The sequence below is a fragment of the Mesocricetus auratus genome, unplaced genomic scaffold (genome assembly GCF_017639785.1).
Source record: "Mesocricetus auratus isolate SY011 unplaced genomic scaffold, BCM_Maur_2.0 Super-Scaffold_100042, whole genome shotgun sequence".
Lineage (NCBI taxonomy): Eukaryota > Metazoa > Chordata > Mammalia > Rodentia > Cricetidae > Mesocricetus > Mesocricetus auratus.
Window position 1 is genome coordinate 2,873,219 of NW_024429219.1, and position 24,349 is coordinate 2,897,567.

The window sequence follows — 24,349 nt, forward strand, 5'->3', positions numbered from 1 at the left end:
CTGAGCTAGTGTCCTGGGTTGCATAACAAGTCCCACAAATCAAGCGTCTGATGCCAGCCAGAGTTCTTCCTGTGTTTCCACTGGAGGCCTTGAGTTCAGAACAAGAAGTCCTCCAGGCAACACGCCCTTGAAAGGCTCTCGCGTGTGGGAGTCCTTCCTGTCTCTGCCAATCCCTGGTGGGTCTTGGCTCCCACCTTCGCCCGTCCTATTCCCCAAACTTCTACCTTTGTCTTTTGAGGATGCATGAATTTTCAGGCTCCCCCAAATATGCAGAGATCTTCCCTCTGAGCCATCTTGTTCACATATACAGGGGTTTATGAAGGGCGTATATTTTTCTGGAGGTGACCAGTCAGCATGCTACAGTGACTAAGTGTGGAGTCCCTGCTCTGTTCATCCTTTTTGTTGTTCTTTAACCCCTGTGGGCATTTGTGTTCTCCAGAGATGACCCTGGAAGTCCCAAGGTGCCAACGCCCTCACAGGACATCCAGCAGCAAGAGAGCCAGGGTTGAGTTGAGCTGCATATCATTTCTACAGCTCAAGGGCGGTGCCCTCTGTCCACTCCATCTTTCTCCCCAAAGCTGGTCTGACTCAAGGGAGCTGCATCCAGCATGACTAGAACCCTAACACCGTGTGGCATCCTCCCTCCCTCCATATAAACATACATGTGCATATAATACATGCATGAATAAAACCCATGCATACATGTACATATGCGTGCATACATAAACACATACATGCATATGTACACACATACTTGTCCATATACACAGCATATATGAACATTCACACGAACACCTATACACATAAACAAATAACCATTTAATCACTCATTCACATATGAATGCAAATACATACATAAATAAACATACAATTGTATGTGCATGTGCTCATATGTAAATTCATTACATGCACACATATGTGTATATGCAAGATAAACATACGTAAACACATAATACTTGACATACACATATATATACTTGAATGTGTGTATACGCATACAAATATACACATGAATATACGTATGTATATGCATTCACACAAAAACATACACATGTATTAATCTATACACTTGCAATATACATGAAAATGCTCACACACATACACATGTATACCTACATATAAACAGATGCATGCATATACACATATAAACATACATTGGGTGTATGTACATGTACACATATAGACACACACGTACGTGAACATGTAATTACACAGATAGGTATACACATATGTGAACAAACATGTATATATACACACATGTGCAAATGTATGCTTATGTATACATGTGCAGACATACACATAACTATGTACACACATTTACTTACACACATATACACACAAAAGTGTGTGTAAATAGTTTCTATAAACAAGTTACATAAAAAAAAAATACATCTTAGCGCAGATAGGCCCAGGCCTCTCCAACTTCCTCAGTTAAAGGCATACATTAGGAATTTATTTTCTTTCCGCAGGCCAGTAACCTCAACACCTTGCCATGGGATAGGAGAGGATAGTGGGTGGTTTACATGGACACTGAGATTCTAGAATGTTCCCAATGTTCCCGACTGTATGGCTGTGATCAGGATATGGGCCTGGCCTCAGTGCTGCTTTGGGGGCAGGGAGTGTGTTATCTTCTTCTTCTAAAGGTGTGACAGGCACACTTCAGTCTCTAATGATCCAGAATCAGCTCACTTTGGGGTGTCACTCTCCACACAGGGGACCCCACCAGAGGACTCAAGGTGGAGTGCCACTGGTTTCAGCTGGTTCCCTGTGCTCATTTCCACTCCCCGTCCCCAGGTACCCATCCTTCACTGAGCACAGCTAGCCCCGCTGAACAGGTCGGGCCAAGAACAAAGCTGACCTGTCCACTGGAGTTTCTCCCTGGCCGTGATGTCCCAAGGACCCCAGGCCTCTGTCTCTGTCTTTCTTCCGGTCTCGACAGGCTCTATTCCAGAAGCGTGGAGAATATTCAATATTTGAAACTGAGATCATGGCAAGAGTGTCAGTTCAAGGACCTGAAACTCCTTGAAACCTGCCACCAGTACCATCCACTTAGCTCCGTAGGAGAGTTTATTTTAGGAACGCAGGGATGATTTTGCTACATCCAGTAACTACCTGCGTGTCTCAGCTGATATTCAGGGATGAGTGGCCCTTGAGTTACCAAGCACAGAAGGTACAGGAACACCTGCCTCCCTCCGTCGCTGGCAGTATACTGATTCCCTGTGACTCTCGGGGATCGGGTGGAGGTGGCAGTGCATGAGAATATGTAAAGGGGAGTACTGTGGGCAGCCTGGGGGGGCAACATCAGCCCAGGGGATGGGGGACTCCTGTGTTCCGTATGAACAGACATCCATGACTCAGCCCACAGCATGGCAGAATTATCAAAGCAGAGGATGGTTCCAGGAGAAGTTCAGATCTTCAAGGGCAGAAGATCCTCGTCTAGACTGGGTCTCTGGGGCAACAGCTGATCAGTGCTGGTTTACAAAGAGCACACCATTGTCTCCAGGGGACAACAGGGGGCTTCTTGCAGATCTGGTACAGGGAAGTTCTGTAGCAGTGAGAGCACGATCCTGCCCATTCATGCATGCATGCATCCATCCATCCATCCATCCACCTACCAGCCTGCTCATTTCCAGAGCACTGTGTGTGTGTGTGTGTGTGTGTGTGTGTGTGTGTGTGTGTGCGTGTGCGTGCCGTGGACACAGGAATGAAGACTCTGAGCCCTGATGGAAGGTGGCACCTTGGTAATCACTGAAAGCTTCTAGTCAGGGGCTCCAGGGGATCTGGCCGCAGTTTCAGTGGCCACCTCTGAGCTGTTTTGGGCCACGGAAGGGTGTCAGGGGATGGCTGACCCCTGGGACCAGAGGGTGGAGAATTAGGCATCAAAACAGGGGCAGGTTATGCCCTACCGGATGAAGCTATCCACAGGGCCCCTTGTCCCCCGTAGTCTTGGGTGGGCAGAGAGATAAGAAGTAGATGTGTGAAGGGTGTCCTGTGGAGAGGGGACTATGGGTGTGGATTCATGGTCTCTATGGACGTCTGGTATCCGGGCCACTGCCTGGCTGAGGCTGGCCCTTTCACTTCCAGCATCCAAAAAAAGTGCCCCACACTCACCATCTTGTGACAGGTGGCCTCCCCAGCGTCTCTCAGGCTGCATTCTGAGCTCTGGGGTCCTTACCTGCCCACCCCTCACCCGAAGGACAGGCAAGCTTATATCTTGTCTCATGCACAGAGCCAGGACCAGGGACCGTACAGAGTGCATGCCTCTTCCCTGTGTGCTGACCAAAGGCGGGCTGAGGGGCAAAAGAGGAAAGAGAGGGAGACCTGTGTGCAGGTGATGGGTGGGGAGAGCTGGGTGGAGTGGAGTTGAGGACCTCTAGTGAAATGCCTCCTGGGAGAAGCACAAACTCTACCATCCTCCTCCGTCTTGTTTAGGGGGAGAAACTGGTTCCCCATACACAACAAGTGGTTACCTCTGGGGAGGAAAAGGCTGTCCCTTGGCTGCTTCTCTTCATGTTTTATATTCTCTTAGATCGTGGAGCTAGTGGGAAATCCCTGAGCATATCCATTCTGTGGAAGGGGAAACTGAGACTCGAGAGTCATGTATTTGTGCTTCCCATGTCAGCCTTGCCGTTCAGTGAGAGCGCCCACGCACTGCCTATAGTGGGAAGAAGGGCTTAGGCTGGGGGTCTGAGACTCCCCCATTACCCCATCCCTCATTTCAGGTGTGACCTGGGAAGCTTGTACAGAAGAACCTGTGACAGTGGTCCACGGTGCATTTTTCCCCTCTAGGGAATGTCCCCAAGATCTTGTGGTGGGAGGCTGAGCATCCAGACCCGTCTCTGACAGCAAAGATAGAGAAACACAGAGAATTTCCTACCCTGAAGACGGTTCCAGAGACAATTACCAGCAAATCAGAGGCCACACTGGTGGGAAGTCAGCTGGTAAAAGTGGTTAAATCGTTTTTTTCCCTCGCCCAGGGATTTCCCGATTAACCACTGAATAAGGGATTTGTTGCTGCTAAAATACCTGTTTTGTGATTTAATATCCAGGAGAGGGGAGCTTTGTGTAGTCCCGTGCATGGGTGGACAATGGGCTGGCTCGTGAGGACCAGGAGATTGGAGAGAAGGCTGTCCTGGAGAGCAGGACTCTGTGCAGGTCAGGCAGAACAAATGTGCTGGGACCCTCTACTGCCTGCGCCTTGGAGTGCAGGCAGACACGGGTGGAGGGTGACACAGAGACCAGATGCGATGGGGACTTTGATGCTAGGCTTGGCCTCAGGTCTTTGCATGGGGAGGGGCGTGCAGGTGTCACTGGGCTTGAGCCTTAGTTTCCTCTGCCTGGGGATGAGGGTGGAGGGCTGACCTTGTTCCCAGGCGCCACAGTATCTGGCATGAGCGTAAACTTGGCAAGAGAAAAAAAAGTGTTGGCTCTACTGTAAATAAGTCACAGAAGCCATTCTGGACCTGCTTGCACAACCGTTAGTCATAGTAGATTTGTGGGGACACGTTAGTCTGCAGTAGAAACAGAGGCAGAGGCTCCCACAGGGACTGGAAGAGGAGACTAAAGTCTGAGAGAGGGTCATGTTGCTAGATCCTAGCTGCCATACTTCTCTGCTGGGTAGCGTTGAGATCCCACCTTAACCTAGAAAGTTGCAACTTTCATCTGCTGGTTGAGCCCTCAAGTCCTGCGCCTGGGGGGGGGCGGGGTGCATTCCTTCATCTGACCCCATCCTTGACGCTAGGCCCATTTTCCAGATGCGGACTCCGAGTTTAAGTAGCTGTGAGCCACATGGCTCACAAACAGAGCAGGACCTCCCTAGGCCATCGCAATGCTTGTGATACCCAGACCGTACGCGGTGGAAAGGCGTCTGTGCATAGAAACTGCAGGTAGGGGCATCTTTGCTTATGCTGACAGAGTTCTTCACCCAAGGGACCAGGACCACAGGGTAACCACTGTGCTCTGAGCTGCTGACGTCTGTCTCATGAGGAAGTACCAACGTTGTCTGTCTGATCACTATGCTGTCCAGTACTCTATGCTTGTAACTGGCCCCAGGAGCATCTAAAGGCATCCTGTGGGTAACAAGAGGCCACTATCAGATAGCTTCCACATAGGCATTAGCAACTTGAAGGCCAGGATACAGTTCTAAGGCCTGTGTACTAGGAATGAAGATGGGGGTTGGGGGGGTTCCTATCCCAGCATCAGGAGTGAGGATGACAATGCTGCAACTATTTATAAAAAAGACTGAGCTAATACCAGGAGCAAGGCACCCACAGTGCCCCCATCAGGCTTCCAGACAGAGGATTCCACCTGGAACTGCATAGTGTTTAGTCACTCCAGAGCAGTCTCACTCCCAGCCTGGGACTAGGCCAACGAGATCCACAGCCGGGTCTTTGGAGGCTGTGCACAAGGCAGCAGGGCCAGTGCTTACACGAGATGAGGTCCCTGCCTCTTAGTCCCCTGTTATCCACAGCCCAGAGTGCTGAGTGCACAGGGGTCCGGGAAACTACTGCACGCTTGTCCTGGGGCTGGATCTGAGGGCCCAGAGAACGTCCTGCGGTGCTAGGTCTGTGGGATCATCTCAACCACGAGCCTGAGGTGTTAGACAAGAATCCAGGAGGCAACTGACAGCTCTTAGGAGATGTCCCTCCAGCACCCACCCTTGACACTGCAAGGTAAAAGCAGCCAATTGCCCAGAGCTGAGTGTGAGGGTTACCTACTTCTGACTTCCTGGGCAGCCTCCCATCCCAAGTGGACCCCACATATCAAGCCTCAGCCTACCTTGTGTTCTCCTCAGTATACTCCTATTTAGTCTTAGAGACTCCTCACCTCCACCAAGAGACTTTCAGGCTTGACTAAAAAGAGCTTCTTTTTTGAAGCTGAAATATACTTTTTCTTAGTGGGCGCTGTAAGCTCCCTGTTGTACCCAGCCATTTGCCCATCTATCCACCCATTCACTCTTCCATTCATCCATCCACTAATTATCCATCCATCCATCCATCCATCCATCCATCCATCAATCCATCCACCTATCCACCCACTCCTCCATCCATGTCTCCATCTTTCCATTCACACACCAATTTACCCACCCATCTCCTCACCCCCCACACATCTGTTCCTTCACCCATGCATTGATTTACCCACCCATCCACCCGTAAATCCACATACTCATCCATCCACGCACTCACCCACCCATCTATCTACCCATCTATCCCGCCGTACGCCCATCCTCTTATCCACCCGTTCCTCCGCCGTCCATCCACCCCACCCCTGTCCACTGTGAGCCATATGGTAGGTAGGAGAGGAGAGGGCCATGACTACTCAGCTCTGGAACCTTCCCTCACCACGGCAGGTGCTTCTTAAGCGACTGCTGAGTAATTGTATCAACTAAAAGCGAGTACTCATGATTAGCATTCCTATTAAATCACAATTAATATTACACAAGCATCAAAGATTCCGGAACCTTGCGCCCTACTGCACACTCTGTGCAGCTGCCTCTCTCCGCCTCTGCTCCCCAGAGGCCCCCACACTGCCCAATACTGTGAAGGATGACAAGGTCGCACGCTCAGGAGACGGCTACGGACCAGGTCACCGACTGGCAGTCATGGATACGAGGGCACACGTGGTGGAGGAGCCGTGGGCAGGAAGGGTCTCCTAGTCAGCAGTGGGGTAGCCTATGCCTTGCTCGAAGGCAGAAGAACCCAAGTTGGCTGCAGGGTGGTCCTTCTTCTCCAAAGCAGCTGTCCATAACACTCTGGACTTCAGGGGACTTATTCATGGGGTGGGGCGTTGTTTCTGGGAGGCCACGTTAAGTCATGTAGAGAGGGTTCATGTTAGGGAACATCCTACCCTTGCTCACCCTTCTTCCTGTTCAAGCTGAGAGTTCTGTGGCTCCCAGTATGAGCCTAATTTGGAGACAAAGGCCAAGTGCTTGAGGTCAGGCTAGTGTCTACAGGCACGAGGCTAAAGCTCAGTGTGAAAGTGTCTCAGGGCTCTTCCTCCTCTTGGGAGCCTCTCTCTTGGGCACATGGATGGTGTCTTCTCTCCTCCCCTGTGGGTCTTAACCTGTCCTCAGAGAGACACCCGTGACACTGAGTTGAGAAGGGGAAGGCTGCCTTGCGGGCGATCCTTCCCACTTCCTTCTAATCTAGTGCTTGTCTTCAACCATAGGTACATGCTAGTTTGTCTGGGTCAGGATCTAGCTTGTCTGCTTGGGAGGAAAACAGTTTACCTGTGACGGGATAGCCTGAGGGAGGGAGGAGGATAGCCTGAGGGAGGCTGGATGGCCCAAGAGAAATCCCCTGTTGAGAAGGCAGAAGTCAAGGCAGCCATAACTTGGAGCAGGATCAGAGGTCCCCCCCTCTCTGTGTCACAGAGCAATGGATGGGAGGAAGAACAGAACATTCTGGAACAGATGGAGGGCTCCAGACCTCGAGGGACAACTTGGCTCATGTCCCACAATGGTGAAGATGACGCCCGGTCTTTGGGCTTAGGTGTCAGGATGTCTTCTTCGGGCTCTCTTCCGAGGAATTTGACCTTGTTCTCGGCTTCATGCCTAGAAAGTGTGCAGCGCCAACAGGAACCACTTGACTGTCCCCGTCCTCCTTGGAAACAGCCTGACCAGTATGTTTTGGAGGAGACCTTAGTCACCTCCCTGTCAAAGGGCCACTTTAGAGCCAGGAGCCTTGTAGTGTGACAGTGTGTTAGAGCTCAGGATTGTGGTGACCTGCAGAGATGGGCATGATGTGGGTCACCCATGCTGATGGCCTCTGTGGCTGTAGCTGTACAATCCAGTCTGATGGAGGCTTCTTTGGAGAATGGTCTCCCCTTCATCTACGATACAGGTAAGATGTGCTGTCTCACCTGCCATACCCTTTCTAGAAGAATTCACAATGAAAGAAGCTGGAGTTGGCCAGAAAGGGACTCGGCACCAGCGAATGCTAGAAGCTTGTCCCCATTGATGCCGGAAACTTCAGGTGTGTTGCTGCGGGTCAGAGGGGGTCTCCAGGCCCATCCACTCTGGCCTCCGATCAAACAGGCCTAGTGTGTCTCCTGCCTCTTCACATCTCAGCCCAGAAGCCTGTGCCTTCCAGGAAATGCCGCTGGGTTTCCAGGCTCGCAGAATGAGTCCTGTGACACCTACATCCCAAGAACACAAGGCAGCGTCACCGGGAACCTGGCAGTTCCAATCCCAGGGGAACGGCTCCTGGGCTGCACAGCTGGCTCAGCTCCACTGCGCTCTCTGGAGGAGTAATTGCCCAGTGACGACACCTTGTCCCCATGCCAGCCGACTCCCGTCATAGCAACTTGATGCCATGGTGCATTCCTACCGGGCTCTGGATGCCCCCCAGGGAGACCACGGCAGACAGTGTGTGCTGCAGGGAGGTGACCAAGAGAGGTCCTGTCGGGAGATCAGGGGATGATGAGAAAGGACAGTGTTACTCATGGGCTGGTGGTGCTCTGTGTGAGTGTGTGTGTGTGTGTGTGTGTGTGTGTGTGTGTGTGTGTGTGTGTGTGTGTGTGGTGTGTGTGTGTGTGTGTGTGTGTGTGTGGTGAGCACCATTGCATGTCTGTGTGCACGCGTATGAGCCTGCGTTTGCACACGTTTCCTACGCATGGATGGTATGCTTGTGCATGCGCGTGTGTGACGTGAGCATGGGTGCGCATGTGTGTCTGTGTCTTGTGTGTTCTGTCTGCCTGTGTCTGGCCCTGTGGCTCCGGGTGTGGATGTACGTGTTCTGTGTCTACAGAGGTGGCTGTGTCGGGTCGCATATGAACTAAAGACGGGTAGAGCACAAGGGTGAAGGAGACCCAGGACTCCAGAATCGGGGGACAGAATCTCCAGTAGGTGCTGACCACCTCACATGAGAAGACTTTTCTGAAACTTGCTGTCCTCGTTCTGTGTTCTTGAGATCTCCATCAGCATTTCAGTATAGACGGCACCTTGGAAACCGTTGTCTGAGCCACGGGCCTGCTCAGGGACGCTCTCCACGGTCAATTCCAGCCTGGGGTTGGACTGGCCTCCTAAGACCTCTGCACTGACCCTGATGGTGCCTCTGCAGTATGCCCCATGCCTGTGGAGTGTCTCCCCTGCCTCTGCACTGTCCCTGCCCCCTCTGCAGGGCCTCCTTTGAATCTTCAGTGTCTCCCCTGCCTGTGCACCCCTCCCCCTCCCTCTGCACCTCCTACCCTCCCTCTATACTGTGCCACCACATGAAATGACTTTTGCAGTGGCCTCAGAGGACAGAGGCCATTTGCTCAGCGTCTTCTCACGGTTGATACCGAGTTCTATGGTGGCGGTGTGGGTAGGTGTGACCCAGAGACCAGGAGAAGGCTGTGGGGTGCCTGGGTGCTCCTGTCCCCCGACTCGGTCATCCCTTCCCGCCACTGCCTTGACTGTCTCAGTGCTGGGCACAGCTGCTCTTGGGACCATGGCGCACCACGGTGATGAGACTCCAGGGTCTCCGTCCCTCTTCCAGCTGTTGCAGCCAGGCCCTCCAGGGGATCTGCCCCCACTGTCAGATCCACAGCCGCTGGGAGAAACCGTGGACTCACCCTGGACTTTCACTGTGGCACAGCTGTCGGCCCACAGCTGCTGCCTAACCTCTCTCTGCTATTCACAACTGTTTGTCCTCGGCATCCCTGGTTCTCCGCCCATCGCCGTGTGTCCTCCTTTCTCTGTAGGTTCTGGGAGTTCAGGGACCAATTGTCTGTGGTCTCCACCCTTTCCTTTGCCAGTTTAATGAGTTTCCTGGCTGCCTTGGTGGCCTTTGCATGCAGCAATGTAACAGTTGTAACCAAACCAAATTAGACAAGTCCTGAGATGATATGAGGAGGCCTACAGGTGCCTTAGATGCTAGTGACAAGTTGGCGTTTATTAATAATGAGCCACCATGCTGTCCCCCAGGCTTCAGGTGTGGCCAGCCAAACTCGGGGGAGGATTTTGCAATTTCTAGCCCAACAGGGGCCATGGATCTCCGAGAAGCCCAAGTCCCTCTCAGGACAGACTGTTTACTTCTGTACGTACCACTTCACTTAGTTTGCATTTTAAGACACATCCCCGTAGAATGGCCCAGCTACTATTTTTTGCCTTTCTTTTTCCTCCTGCAAGATGAGAGTAATGGCACTTCCTCTTCTCAGTTACCAAAGCCTGAGATGAACGGTGAGAGGAGACTCGGAGCCTTGTGCCTGGCACGCCGCTACTGCTCAGTCTCTGTGCCGGCTATTTTAGGATCCCACTGTCTTTTCTCTCCGCACACAGCCCTCTGCTGTTTGGCTTGTCGTCCTTAGACACACGTGGTGCTGTGGCTCTCATGTTTTTGCATGGCGGCCTAGAACCTTCCCTAAGCATCCTCCCAGCAAGATATCCCTGCCTGAGAGACGGTCCGCTGGGCTCAGAACCGCTCTGCGATTTTGCCCATGTGTCTGCCGCCTGTACCCACGTTCCACCGGAGGGGCTGCCCCCATCACCTGCCTCTGCTGCTGTCTCCTGATGCCGATCCCTGCCCCACGCTGAGTCTTTAATTCAGAGATCAAAGTGGTGTCCTCGGGTGAGTGTGAGAGCTTCCTGACGTACCAATCCCATGGAGATGACCAAGAGGGCTTTTTAGGGTCTGTAACTCTGCCGCCGTAGCATGCAGAGCAGTTTCTGCTCCCCGGCCCTCTGAGATTTCTGGAGATAAGACTGCTGGACTGCAGGCCTGGTCCAACACATCTGTGTCTGGCTGTGCCAAGTCTGCTCTGCATCTACAGGGAGACAGAGAGGGCACGGGGCTTAATCTGGCATGTGAGTCAGCTCCTCCTGCGGGGCCTGACTTAGACCTCTTTCCCCATCTACGGAGGAAGGCTCGAGTCCTGTGACAAGGTGGCTGGTAGATGAGCAGCCTGCTACTCAGAAAAGAGAATGCAGCTGAGACAGGGGATGTGTGACAGCTGCTGAGCCGCGGTGTCCCGTGTCCCGTGGAGCTACAGGCACTTCAGAAAGTAGCGGGTCATCCGTATGTCCCTCTGGGGGATTTCTGGAAGGGGGGCACCGCAGCCCGGGATCAGCCATAGTCACAGAAGGAGACTCCCCACTGCTGGGACTGAGAACATTGCCACCCACTGTCCTGCCCACCCACAGCTTGTCACCACTTCACTCCTCCGGAACGCTTGCGGGCACGTTGCCCAGGCAACCAGAACGCCAGCGTGTTGCTACCCTTTCCTTCAAGCACCTGTGAAGGCTGTGGAGTCACTTTCCCCCTGGCCCCAAAGTCCCAGGGAGGAGCAGAGGCTCAGGCGTGTTTTGGCTCCAGGAGAGCAGTCAAGATATCATAGGACTCCAGGGTACTACAAAGAGCGTGGCCAGCAGCACCTGCCACAGTACCTATGTGTGACTTTCAAAGAGCTCCCTGAGTTTCCCCTGCTCTGTCGGCAGGGAAACTGAGGTACGGAGCAGTTTTGTGAACTGTCTATGCTCATGTAGGTAGCAGATTGCAATGCCAAGGCATAAACCACCCCCTGAGAGGATCGTCACTCTTGCCAATAAGAAGTGTTTCATCTCAGCAGTCCTCTTCCCCAAATTCACACTCCTAGCCCCCCTCCCCAAGCTATCAGAGCCTAGCTGAGGGACATCTACAACACCCCACTGGCCCATAGATGTAGCTCATCAAAATCCAGAAAAACTATCCCAGTTAGAAGTAACCCCAGGAAGTCAGAGTCTGCACACAACATTAGGTGGTGTCCTAGGCGGTTCCTAAGCCAAAGGCTGGAAATACTGGAATACAGCATGGAGCCAGCAACCGTGAGATTATGACAAGAGGGGCCTGTGATGCGCCTGCCATGTCATATCAGGAGAAGCTGGGAGGAGAGTCCCCAGAACGCACTGTTCTCTTGCAACTTCTGTTAGATCTCGAGTATTCTGAAGTGAGCAGTGTTCTTGCCAAGTTCACAGAGGTGGGGGGGATGTCTGGGTAGGGATCATGGCTCTGCTGTCCCCATCCCAGGCGAGCCCCAGGTGAAGGGGCATTCCGATCAAGCATGAGAGAGGACAGGCTTGCGCAGGCTGACCAGACCATTGTGTCTTCCTGCAGTTGTCTCTGTGACTGTATCTCCTTGAGACCATTCCCAGCCTTGCTGAGACATTGCAGATCATGGAAGGTCGGGCCTTGCTTGAAGGGAAGGAGACCTCAGCCTCCACACTCTAGCTGTCCTGTGACGGCAGAGTTAAAGCAGGACCTCACAGAAGAGAGTCAGCAAACCTGGGCTCTGGCTAACTTCTTCAGCAAACTACAGGGTGGATAGTGCCGTGCAGGGCCTCACCCTTCCAAGTCCCCTTGACTGTGTGCCCCATGGAGAGGAAACTGCTGTTTCCAGGATCCCGTGCTGCCGCATCTGGGCCCCTGGGAGGGTATGCCTATGGGTGAAGAGATGTCTTTGTCTCTTTAATTGACAACGATTTTCTTCCGTGGAGAGACTGTATACAGAAGGGAGTGCATTGAGCCTCAACCCCACTGAATCTTATTAAACCATTCTTGGGGAGAAGCGATTTCAATAAGAATTTAAAAGGAAGAGAAGCAAGGAACTGCAGACTAGGAAAATAAAAGCAGATGGAGGCCAATGGTGCGCACGGCTTGTGGGCTCCGCTTTTTCCTCGGCACAGTGTCCTTGGAGATGAGCAAGAGGTGACTGTCATGAGGCTAGGAGGGACCCCAGATCCTAGGGACTCCCACAGAGCCTACTCGAGGCCGAGTCTGCATAGCAGTCACATGCCTTGCCCGTGACTCGGAAGCCTGGCTCAGGGCTCCTTGTTTGCAGCCAGGGTCCAGGGTCAGAAGGTCACAGAGACAACCCACATCAGTCCCTGGTACACTGACACACCCCCCATCTGGGTCCTGCCCCCTTTTATTGTTATTGAGACGTAATACATGCCATTAAATTCACCGCCTTTGAGTGCATGGTTTGGTGGTTTTTGTGTATTCATAGGGTGTGTAGCCTCCACTGCAATGACTTCCGGGGGGCATTCTGTTACCCTCAAAAGAACCTTCCCCCCACCTCCCAGGAGGCACTCACTCCCAAACAGTCCCTCCCCTGTATCCCTAGTGGTGCCCAGTCTCCCCTCAGTGTCTGGGCATCTTCCACTATGACGGACTCAGAGACCACGCCCCGAGTCTTCCATCTATGCGTGGTCCTACTCCGGGCTTCTTTGCCTTTGCTTGCGGATGGTACTTCCTGCCTTTTTGGGGGCCCTGTGTGTTGGGGGTCCTGTGTGCCTGTCTGTTGGGGGATGCTTGGGGATGTTTGCGCTCTGGGCTACCGTGAGACGCTGCAGTAGACACCTGAGTGTTCAGGTGTGTACCTCAAGGGCCTGCAACTGACACGTGAGTGGAGGCGCTCATGTCCCAAGGGTCACCCATCCCTTTCCTACAGCAGGCAGGCCAGTTAACATCCCCACCATGTGCGGGTGGGTCCTAGGCTCCGAGCAGCAGCAGCAGCAGCAGCTGACAGGGTGTGTTCCACCTGTTTTGCTATCCGTGGCCTCGAGGAGTGAAGTGGGTGAAACGTTCTGAAGGGGCCAGTTGAATATACTGGAGTTCCAGGGAAATGGTACCATCTCTACCTGGCTTCCTGGGTGAACATGTGACCAGTTGGCCCTGATAGTTAATAGTAGGGTAGCACCATGTTGCAAAGCCTCCCTCTGTCACCTGGGTGGATGGCAGACAGATGGCAATGCCTTGGTGCCTTCCTGTGGTGGGGCCCTCAAACAACAGCTTCGTTTGTTATCTGAGCATGTCTGAAGACTCCTAAATCTATGCTAAACACCCAGGGTTCTGCAGGAGGCACGAGGAGAGGAGGATCTTAGGGGTTTACAGGTGTCTCTGAAGACCAATCCAGGTGTGTCTCCTGCAGACCACACTTTTGCTGCCATGAGATCAGGTCTCAAGCAGGGCCCAGCCCTCTACAGTCCCGCTGGGGCGAGCCATTGTCCCAGCTGATAGCCACCCCCCCACACACACACTGCCCTCCATTTCCCCTCTGAGCAAATGCATCTCTTTCCAGGGGATCTGCTGGGCTGAGGAGGAGCAGGGCATCCACCTCCCTGGCCCCACTTGCCATGCTTGGGATTTCTGCATAACAGCTGGGTGTCTTGGAAATGAGAAGGTTTCTATGGAAACCAATTACAGCCTGTGATTGGTGAAGAATCACAGAAATATCCTGCGTGTGAAGTTAGGCTGGAGAGGCAGGCCCAGGCTTAGGCACTGTGGTTTTAATTTCCTGGGGGCGATATTTCTCAGAGTCCTGATGGGCAGGAAGCTCAGGCTTTGTGCTTCCCAGTGGGGCTAGGAGACATCTAGAGGGACTTGATGGGGACCCTAATGGCATCCTGCAGAATCTGAAGGAACCCGCTGAGTTCTGTTTGGGGTGTGGCCGAGGCTCGGGGAGGCCCGCACAGGCTTAGGAGAGCTAGAAGGACCTAGCGTAGCACCTGTTAGGAGTCTGACTGGGAATGCTGGGGGTGCTGGCTGGGTCTCTGGGGCAGCTGAGATGAGGGCACAGGTACTAATGGGGCCAGGAGAGGCTTAGGAGGACATGGGGAGGCCTTTTGGGATCCAGTGGGGGCTTGCTGGGGTCTGGTGGAGTCTGGTAGGGGTGAAGGGAGCCCAGAGAGATACGGTTAAGACTTGGTGGGGTCTGTTGAGACCTGGAGGGTAACAGAGCGTTCCAATAGAATCTGGTAGGCTCTAGTGAGTTTTGGAGTGGGGGGCTGGCCCAGGAGCCCTAGTGAAGTCTGGAGGAAGCCAGTTGGATCCGATGGGGCCTAGTGGAGCCCTGGCAGGGGCTGCGGCGGCTGGTGAAGTTTGCTAGAGACTGGTAGAGCCTGCTGGGGTTTGGTTGGTGGCACCATGAAAAGCTGGCTGTCAAGGCTTCTAGGTAAAACCTAGAAGACCTGACAGGGCCCAGTGAGACCTCGCACCTACCCAGAGCATCTCAGGCACAGAGAGACAGACACCTATCCAGACAGGCAGGCAGGGAAAGACCCGGGGTTCTCACCATTCCATCCCTACAGGGTCACCTGCAGTTCTGAGGAGAGGCCCTTCTGAGTATGCAGGGGAGTCTCACACCGACCTATATTTCTCCTCACAGAGATGACAACCCTGTCCCCACTGGAGCTTGGCTGCTTGTGCAGAGTAACAACACAAAGGTAGAAACAGCCCAGAGGCATCAGCCTAATGAGCTCCCCCCACCACTTCCTACAGCAAAGTGCTTTCATTCTGATTAAAAAGCCGGGTCTTATTATTTGGGGACCATTCCTTTTTGTTAATTAGTCCCAGTGAACTCAAGTTTCTTTCTCAGGGACCAACTCCTTCCCAAGCATCAGTGGGGTGTCGGCTTCAGGCAAGCGGGGTTCAGCACAGGCTGAGAAAGAACATGCATACCCTTGACTAAACATAGTTACATACACTGAAGGGCAAGCAAGGACATGCTCGCATGCTCACACTGAAATCCACACTTGGGCATAGAGAGGCGTAGACCCGTGGAGAGGTGTAGACAAAGGTACGCTCACCGAAGCACATGGGTACACACACCCATGGACATAGTGGTGGCTTCTTGCACACTGCCTCTCACACCCAGGGGAACACTGGCAGACACATCAGCACCCCCACCCGTGCTCAGTCTCAAGCTGACAAACACACTCACAAACCTACTCCCCCAGACTCTCACGCGCAAGCAGTCACATCCGGCGGCACTCATGCACGCCCACCTGGATGTGCTCCACCCCCTTCCAGCGCACACATCCACGTGGGCTTCACACGCGTATACAGCGGCACACCCTGACACATGCAGCCACCTTTTAAACACACACACACACACACACACACACACACACACACCACACACGACACCTTATAAAGAAAAACAAGCCCACGTGTGTTTCTGGGCCTGGCAGGCACAGCTGTGGAGGCTGGTAGTTCAGTCTACCTGAAGCCCTGCACCCCGTCTCCCCCAGCAGCCTCTGGGGAAGTTTTAGATTCCTTCTTAACTTTCAGATGTTGATGACAAGGGCTGACTTTGAGTGGCACCTATAATCGGTCCCTCAATTACCTACGCCGGGGCGGGGGTGGGGGGAGAAGAAGGCACGTGGGCTGCACCCTCCCCGCCTGACTGTGTGGGTTTGCACACCGTTCTGGGATGTTCGTGTGGTGTCTCAGTGGCCGTGAGAGGACTCGTGTTCAGCCCGTGGACTCCCCGTGGGGACTGTCCCAACGGGTCCCTGACAAGCTGTTATCGTTTCTTCCCACCTGCTCCCAGCCGAGTGAGCATCAGCCTCACCTCCCGATTGGCTGCGCTCAGTCTGGTCTTCCTCTGTCCAGCCCCAGCTCTGAAGATGAGAAGTTTCCAAAGGGCATCTCCACCGGAGATAAACAGGGAGAGTGGAAATGTCAGCAGAGCCAGCCAGCGCCTAGTACTGAATCCTCCAGCTTCCCCCTGAGCTGCAGTCAGCTCCCAGAGCGACACCCAGGGACGGCCAGACATAAGGAGATTTGCTTGGCTGTGTCCAGGTGGTGGGCAAGCTGGTGTGTGCTCAACCCAGAGGGCTAGAGGGCCATGGTGTTTGGGAGGGGTGGGGAAGACCCTGCCCGCTAGGGAAAGACCCCTCCCTCCTGCCTCACACAGCCTCCCAGAGCGTGAGGCCTCTTCCAATCACAGGCCTCAGGCGCCGTCAGTTGCCCACCTGGGTTCTAATGTGGAGAGGCCCCGGGCCTGGGAGCAGAAGTTCTCTTCCCCTTTTGCAGCTTTTGCGTTCTTGAAGTCTCAGCTTCGCGGTGGGCCAAGTCTTCAAGGGCATTTTGCAGGATGGGGGGCTTCGGTGGCTGGGTCCCTTGCTATAAAAGGGGGCTCTTAGGTTGCTATCCAGCAAGTGCCTGAGCTGCAATCAGCTGTCTCTGATGCATAGCAGGCACTGTCCTTCTGGAGAGGAAAGAAACACCGGTGTGCCTGAGATGGCCCAGAGGCTTCTGGGGCCCTTTCCAGGTTCAGAGGAGCTCTTTTTTACAGCCGAAGGCTGTCCCCATCCGGTGGAGGTAGAGGTGGCCCTCTTGCTGCCCCGCTGGCCGTCCGCTGACTGCTCTGCTCTCTCTCCTCAGCTCCATGTCCATCCGCTGGCCTGGCCGCTCTCTCGGAAGCCATGCCTGGATACTGATCGCCATGCTGCAGCTGGCGGTTGACTTCCCTTCCTGTGACTCACTGGGCCCAGGGCCTGAGTTCCGGCTCCTGTCACGTCCACAGAGGCCCCAGCGACTGTGGAGTCTGCGAAGCGGACCCCCTACAAGGCTACCAACACCGGCCTGGAGTCCCCGTGCTGCCCGGGCCGAACGTGCCCACGGGCCCCTACAGATGCAGACTCCCCGTGCTCGGAGGGCCCACAGGCCCAGGGACCAGGTGGCCACCCTCGGGCCCAAAGGGGGACTCACCAAGCCCCCAGCTGCCACGGGATCCAGCCCTTCCCTCGCCTCTGCGTCGGCCTCGTCCTCCATGGTGGCTGCCGGCACGGCAGAGCATCAGAGCCTCTTAAGGCGGGGTAGGAGGCACACGCACGACCCAGAGTTCAATGATTTCGACTTTCGTGGCAGCAGGCCCACGACAGAGACAGAGTTCATAGCCTGGGGGCCTACCGGGGATGAGGAAGCCCTAGAGTCCAACACTTTCCCTGGTGGGTTCGGCCCCACCACGGTCTCCATCTTGCAAACACGGAAGACAACTGTGGCCACCACCACTACCACCACGGCCAGCACGGCCACCGCCATGACACTGCAGACTAAGGGGGTCACGGAGTCCCTAGATCCCTGGAAAAGGACCCCTGTTGGGGTTAGCACAACAGAGCCTTCCACCAGTCCCAGCAACAATGGGAAAGACATCCAGCCCCCAAGGATCTTGGGGGAGACCTCAGGTAGGAGATCTCTTTGTATTTCTGCTCTGGCTCGGAGGGAGGCAGGATGCCGGGTGGTTTGGGACAGGAGGGTATGGGGATGTTCCCAGGGGTCTAGTGTAAACAGTGTCAGACTGAGAAGAGTTGAGCGTGGACGCCAAGGAGAGACTGGCTGCCAGGTGGAACACAGTGACTTTGGTGTCTACCTAAGTGCTTATATCCAGGCTACAGTCTCTGGGGCACATCGTACTCAATGTTAAGGGACTCAAAGCCTTCAGTGTGCTGGCCCCTTGGGGCTGGTTCACTGCTAGACAGAGCTTGGCCCAAGGCTAGGAATGACCTTGAATAGCTGGAAAGACTCAGGTCAGATAAGGGGAAGAACTCTCCGTGATGCTGACTGAAGCTGTGCGGAAGGGTTCGTCTCTTCCCTCTGGGAGGAGCTTGGGGAGGGCATCTGGAGGCGGGGATGAGATGCAAGGCTTTGGCTCCCTGGCCCTGCAGTCTTCTTCTCAGGCCGCATGGACAGTCGCAGCTCCTTGGCTTGAGATATCTCCTGTGGGGCTCTGCTCCATGCCTCCTTCTCTAACGTCCACGTACCAGGCTAGGATTTGTCTCTATGCCAGCAGCCAAGGGAGAGAGAGAGCTGGCAGCTATCCCCTCCCACAACCTCCAGCATGGCACACACAGCGGCCCCTTGGAAGTTTGCAGAGGCGTGCGGGCAACACCCCTGACAAACAGCAGCCCTTGCTGGTGCTCCGGAGTTGAGAGCAGCTCCCTGGGCATCGGTAAGAATGTCTGGTGGTGAGGAGTGGTCTCCTCGAGACTCAAGCACCAGGCTGATGGGGAGGAGGAGGGGCCGCTCCTGAGGTCCACTCTCAGGCAGTTGGTACAGCATCCCCGGCACCTGGTTTTGCCCTGGCTGTTCCTCCTCTGACCTTGGGCAGGCAGACACCGGCTAGCAGCTGGACAGGCTTTCATTGGGTAAGCAGCCTTTGCCCTTCAGCCACCAACATCCATCCTTCCTGCACTGAGCAACAGAACCCACTGGTTTTTATCCTGCAGCATCCTGGTCCTCATGGAGCTCACCTGCGAAAGCAGAGCTAGTCCTATACCGCGCCGTGGCCAAAAGCAGAGCTAGTCCTATACCGCGCCGTGGCCAAAAGCAGAGCTAGTCCTATACCGCGCCGTGGCCAAGGGCAACACTAAACCTGACGGCTCCCGGAAGGAGACCTAGGACCGCATGGGCGTCTTTCATGCGGTCTCCCCAGGGAATCCACAGTGTTGAAGTGGGGACAGAGGCATGAAGGAGGGATAGCACATGGCTGTTCCTCTCAGGGCCAGACGCCTGCAAGCAATTCCCATTAGCATCTGCTTCAACTTCTACCGACTCATCAGCCATCGTCATAATGGAATTTGGCGTTCCTCTCACTGACTGTCACCCGCCCCCCCCAACGCCCCCGAATTACGTCACTTACTGTATAGACACGGATGAGGAAACAAGTTCCCATTTGTCCCAAATCACATCTGCTATTACAAACGCTAAACGCCTGGGACAGCACTGTGAGGCTTAGCAAATTAACTCGCGGTACATAGGCTGTTGCTAATCCAACCCCCGGCAGATGCTTATCTCCGAAAAGATTTATGGTTCTTCATAATGTAATCTGCTGCTAGATTAATCTGTTTGTAGCAAAACAGATTCGGAAGAGGGGAAAATGTGCGCGTTTGCTTTTGAATGTAGAGAAATGTAAACTCTGGCGACAGGGCCAGCCTGCAGGAGAGGGAGGCCCCTGGGCGGGGCCTGCTTGGGTGCTGGAGAGCGGTAGCTCAGCGAGAGAACTCCCGTAACCAAACTCCCCGAAACCCAGCCCCCAGCACAGGCAGCTCATCTTAGACCCTGAGGAGACCTGGCCATTGGTACTAAAGATGGGATGTTTCCTTGGCTAACTGAGGGAAGGGCTGTATAGTCTCCTAACCATTGTTTACAGTATTTTATTAGACTCTGAGGCAGTAGGGGTGGAATAAAGAGTCTCTTACCTGTGGCCTGTGGAGTCCTACCCGGCTGCAGCAAAGGGCAGGAGGAGAGGGCTGCCTGTCTGCCTCTGATTCCGCCCTCTGTCTCACGTGGCTGTGTCTCCCTGGGCAAGGTCTCCTCTCACAGTGTCTTCATTTTCACCTGGAAACTTGAAGCTGGAAATTTCTTGTCCTGCATGTGCAGGTTCCATGACCAGTAGAGACTAGGTCACGCAGGCTGCCTGCTTTTTTTTTTATACCCAGCTAGAGTAGCTAGCTGCATGCCTGCTGTGCAGGTTCCATGACCAGTGGAGTCTAGCTCATGCAGGCTGCCTCCTTTTTTTATATACCCAGCTAGAGTAGCTAGAGGATGTGCTTGACCATGCCGGAGGCAGGATAGCTCAGCAGGGACTGGAGAGTCTATCTGGTCATCTTACCCAGTTCCTGCTTGGGGACACCCTGAAACTTGGAACTGGGGCTCCACGAAGCCAGTACTTTTCTTCACAGAAGGGTATCTGGAATCTGGTTTGGGAATTTAATATTTTGGTTTTGTGGCTTCTGTGTAGAACAGTTTAGGAAGGGTAGGTTACGTTTCCCCGTGTGTCTACCGGAGGTCCAGGCTTTCCTATGGGTAATGTGGCACATAGGGCGGGACAGGGGGCGCTCTGGAATTACTCAGGGCCTAGGGTTTACAAAGAGTAGGTGCTGGAATTTCCAGAGAGCTCCTCCCTCAGGAGTCAGACGACAGGCGAGGTGTCTAGGAGGTGTCTCTCTGGGTTTTAGAGTAGTGGTCTAGGGCGCCATGTTTATCCTCTCCATGCCTCCATGGGCGTGCGAGCTCTGTCTGCTGCCCAGCTGTGCTGTAGGATTAAAGTCCACAGCTCCCTTTCACGGACTTAGGGTCTGGCACCTCGTAGCTGTGCAGTGGGTGTCTGGTGATGGTAAGCGTGAAGACGGTGATGGCGGTAATGGAGGTGACAGCAACGGTGGCGATGATAGTATCAACGGTTGTTGTGGCAAAGACGTTGATGGTGGTGTCGGGATGGTGAGATGGCCCTGGGGTGGTGATGGCAGCATTGACACTGGTAATTCTGGTCAGGCCGGGGATGGTATTCTGGTAAGTACAGTGATCACGGTGATGACGATGTTGATCGTGATGATGTCGAAGAAGGTGGTGATGTTGGTGATGGTGACGATGATGACGATGACATCAGTGATGGTGGTGATGTCGGTGAGGGCGATGGTGGTGTTGGCGGTGGTGGTGACAGTGGTGGCGATGGCGATCGCGGTGATGATGAAGTTGAGTACAGTGGTGGAGCTGGGCATGGAATTGACGGTGATGATGGGGGGGGTGACTGATGGCGATGAGCTTGGTGGCAGCAACTGTGGGGCGATGCTCGTTGTAGAGTCGGTAGAGGTAGTGGTGGTGCTGGAGGTGGTTGTGATGGCGATGGTGGTGGTGGTGACGGCGGCGATGGTGGGGGTCGTGACGAAGACAGGATGGGAACAGAAATGTAGATGGCGACGGCAGCGCCATCTCATATCCCTGCGCTGGTTGGCTGCTGCCAGCTTTGAGGGATCCTTCAGCGAAGTCCCAAGGCCTTGCCTCTGACCTTGATGCTCCCTGAAGAGGTGTAGATGTCTGTAGCCGGGAACGGCTTGGGATGGGAAGTCACCTGGCACATAGGCACAGAGGCGACAAGCTGCGGCAGAGGGACAAGTCACGTGGGTTGGCAGTTTGCCTGAGGTTTTGAAGGCAGAGGGCTCCCGGCAGGGTGGCTTTGCCTGCCTCTCACGGCCCTCCCACCGGCCAGGTTCTGAACTGGGAGAAACAGAAAGTCCTTGCATAAGTTTTCATCCTAAACTCATACAGGAGTCCCCCGGGGAGCTCAACCCAACAGATTCTGGCTGATAGACATGCCCACTTCTGGAATGCTTGGAGGGTGGCTGTCTGACTACAGCTAGTGCTCACGGCAGGCTCCTGGCCCTACGTGGTAGTGTGTGTTCCATAATTACCAAAGTGCCCGGTAGAATCAGATATTTTCCCTCCGCCCCCCAGCTGTGAAATTCAGATCTCTCAGAAGCTGAGCCACCCAAGAGGACAGCCAGGCCTGGAAGTTCCCGTCTTCACTGAAGGTCTCTCTCCACCCATCCACCCTTTCTTGGGACCCCAGCCCCTTGAGGATGTGACAGCTTGGATGTCACTTGTGTCCTGCCTAGCCAATTTTGCCTTGTCATCTACTCGTGTGTTTCCAAGGGTCACCTCTAAGTGTTGATTTGTGCTTCTCTCCATCGGGCCGTCCGTGCATTTCATCTGTGTCTTCTGTAAGCGCTGGGGGCAGGGTAGCGGTGTTTTCTCTGCTGCCTCAGTGGCCAGCTGACCTGAGCAGGGGAGCCAACCAGATGATCTGGGAGATAATGTCCGGTGACAGTGAAATACTCCCTACTAAATACTGGCGTTGGAGCGGAAGGAAATTAGAAGCAGTTACACACCCGTGAGAGGCCGACTCCTCCTATTTGAGAGGCACTGTGGCAATTCAAACAGTGAGCCCCTTTTAATTAAGTTGCTGGGTGTCAGCTACCAGGGAAATGGATCTGTCCTTAATTTAACGACGTCTGAAGCAAATGGCTCATGAACCTCAAAAGTTTCGAGTGGCTTAACTGGGATAACGGCGGCGTTAAAGAACAAAAGCGCATGGAGACGCACAGCATCTCGGTCCGTAGACCTCGGCTCCCAGAGCCCCTGTCTGGACTGTCTGAGTCAACAGGGGTCCCCGCAGCATGTAAACGCTGTGGGGTTGGAAGACACCATGCATACTGTTTATGATCACAGATGAGGGTGAAAGATGGCCAGTGACCCCCCCGGATCCCGAGTCTGTGGGAACAAAGCCCTCCCTCTGCTTTTGCTGAGCGAAGCCCTGCTTGCACCCAGGTGGAGGGAGACTCATTTCCGCTCTCTTCTCCTGGGGAGGGCTCCGTCTGGTCTGCCTTCTCATTTACCTTATGTGTGCTGTGGCCTTGGTTTATTGCTGTCTTCAGCTCCTGTTGTCCCCCCCAGGGCCTTGTTCTCCTTCTGAGAGCATACCAGGAGTTGGGGCTCTCTGAGGCTGGCCCCACTCACTGCCCATCCTGAGCACCCGCTACCTGGGAGCTGGTGAAACTGACTCCCCCCTACCTTTCCCTTGCTGGGACCTGGAGAACGGGGCTTTTGCCTGTCGTCCTGCAGAGGGGTGCATGTGCAATAGTGAAGAGACCAGGCAGTCCTCCTGCCTAGAAGCCAGTTTCCTCTCTAAGAGTAAGCCTGGATAAATGGGGCTGGGGGAGCCGGGGGGGTGTCTCACAAGTAGACCCTGAAGAATACATCTTGCATTGCACATGTTACTATATGCTGCTGTCGGTAACAACTCCGTGTAGCATACATGTGACTGAACGTTGTACGACTGTTTTCCTGTGCCTGGGGGAGCCATCCTGAGCACTGAGCTTAGACATCAGACAAATACCATTTTTAGCACCATCATCCCTGGTGTGAGAAGACCAGCTTTAGAGTCACTGATTTCTTGATCATCCATGCACCAAGCCATCCTGTTTTTTTTTGTTGTTGTTGTTTGTTTTGTTTTTCAGTTGAGGTAAAAAGGCTTTACCTCTGGTAGGAGCAGGTTGGGGACAGGGAAGCCTAGCTTCTTGTTCTCTTTCCAAGGGGTTTGAATATCCATTTGGGAAAGTGAGACAGGTCAAGACACACCCCTGCGAAAGGACAGGAGAGTTGTCACAAAGCCCCAACCTCATGAGTGACACTGGCAGCGCTGGGGTCAGAGGACAAGGAGACCACTGACACAGGGGACGTCGGGTCAAATTGTGGATGGGTGATGCTGACGGATGGGTGGGGCAGGCACAGTACAGCTTACACAAACCTAGAATCCTTGACGGAAAATTAATTATGGAGACTACTGCCCCCCACTGCCCTCTACTGCCCCTCCACTCTCCCCCCTGCCCCTCTGCTGCCCCTCCTCTGAACTTAACCCCACCTATCCACCTCCAAACCGCAGTCCACAGTCGACTGTCGTAGTGAGCTGGATTGAGGCCTTGGCCGCTGGAGAAAACGTTCTAGAGCTTTCATTTTGGAGTGGCAGGCGGCTTCTCTCCCCGGTGAGCTCTTCTCTGCCCGTGAGCAAGAGGGTCCTGCCTCAAGGATGTCAGACACTAAGTTTGAAGGAGGCTCCCTGACAGAATGAGATGCACTCGCCAGCGAAAGGTTGTCACCCGCGCCTTCACGGCAGGAGAGTTCCCAGTGGCGCTCCAGGGCTCCAAGCCCGTCACAGCTGCCAGGTTCCGGAGAGTGAGCCAGAATTGCAGCAGCTATACTCCTGGAGGATGCAGAGATGAGGCTGCATGCCTGCGCTCAGATGTGGGTGATCCAGTCCCGAGCCTCGACCG

At 54.1% G+C, this 24,349-nt stretch overlaps 2 protein-coding genes across 2 annotated transcripts in view; one reads left to right on the top strand and one right to left on the bottom strand.

Annotated features, from left to right (window-relative positions):
* Nucleotides 1-24,349, top strand: part of Ajap1 (adherens junctions associated protein 1) — a 115,720-nt gene that overhangs the window by 34,928 nt on the left and 56,443 nt on the right. Inside the window, exon 3 of the mRNA XM_005079262.4 lies at nt 17,124-17,926. Within this exon, the coding sequence (XP_005079319.1) occupies nt 17,124-17,926 (803 nt within the window). The remainder of the gene's footprint in view (nt 1-17,123; nt 17,927-24,349) is intronic.
* On the bottom strand, nt 20,894-22,284 carry LOC110342678 (cell wall integrity and stress response component 4-like). The gene is made up of 2 exons (XM_021232573.2): nt 22,179-22,284; nt 20,894-21,737 (listed from the first exon to the last, which is right to left on the bottom strand). The coding sequence occupies exon 2, from the start codon at nt 21,455-21,457 to the stop codon at nt 21,011-21,013; it is 447 nt and encodes a 148-aa protein (XP_021088232.1). The 5' UTR covers nt 21,458-21,737; nt 22,179-22,284; the 3' UTR covers nt 20,894-21,010.

What these genes read in the sequence shown, in the direction of transcription:
- LOC110342678 (XM_021232573.2), bottom strand. Translation starts at nt 21,457, where the DNA reads ATGAGATGGCGCTGCCGTCGCCATCTACATTTCTGTTCCCATCCTGTC.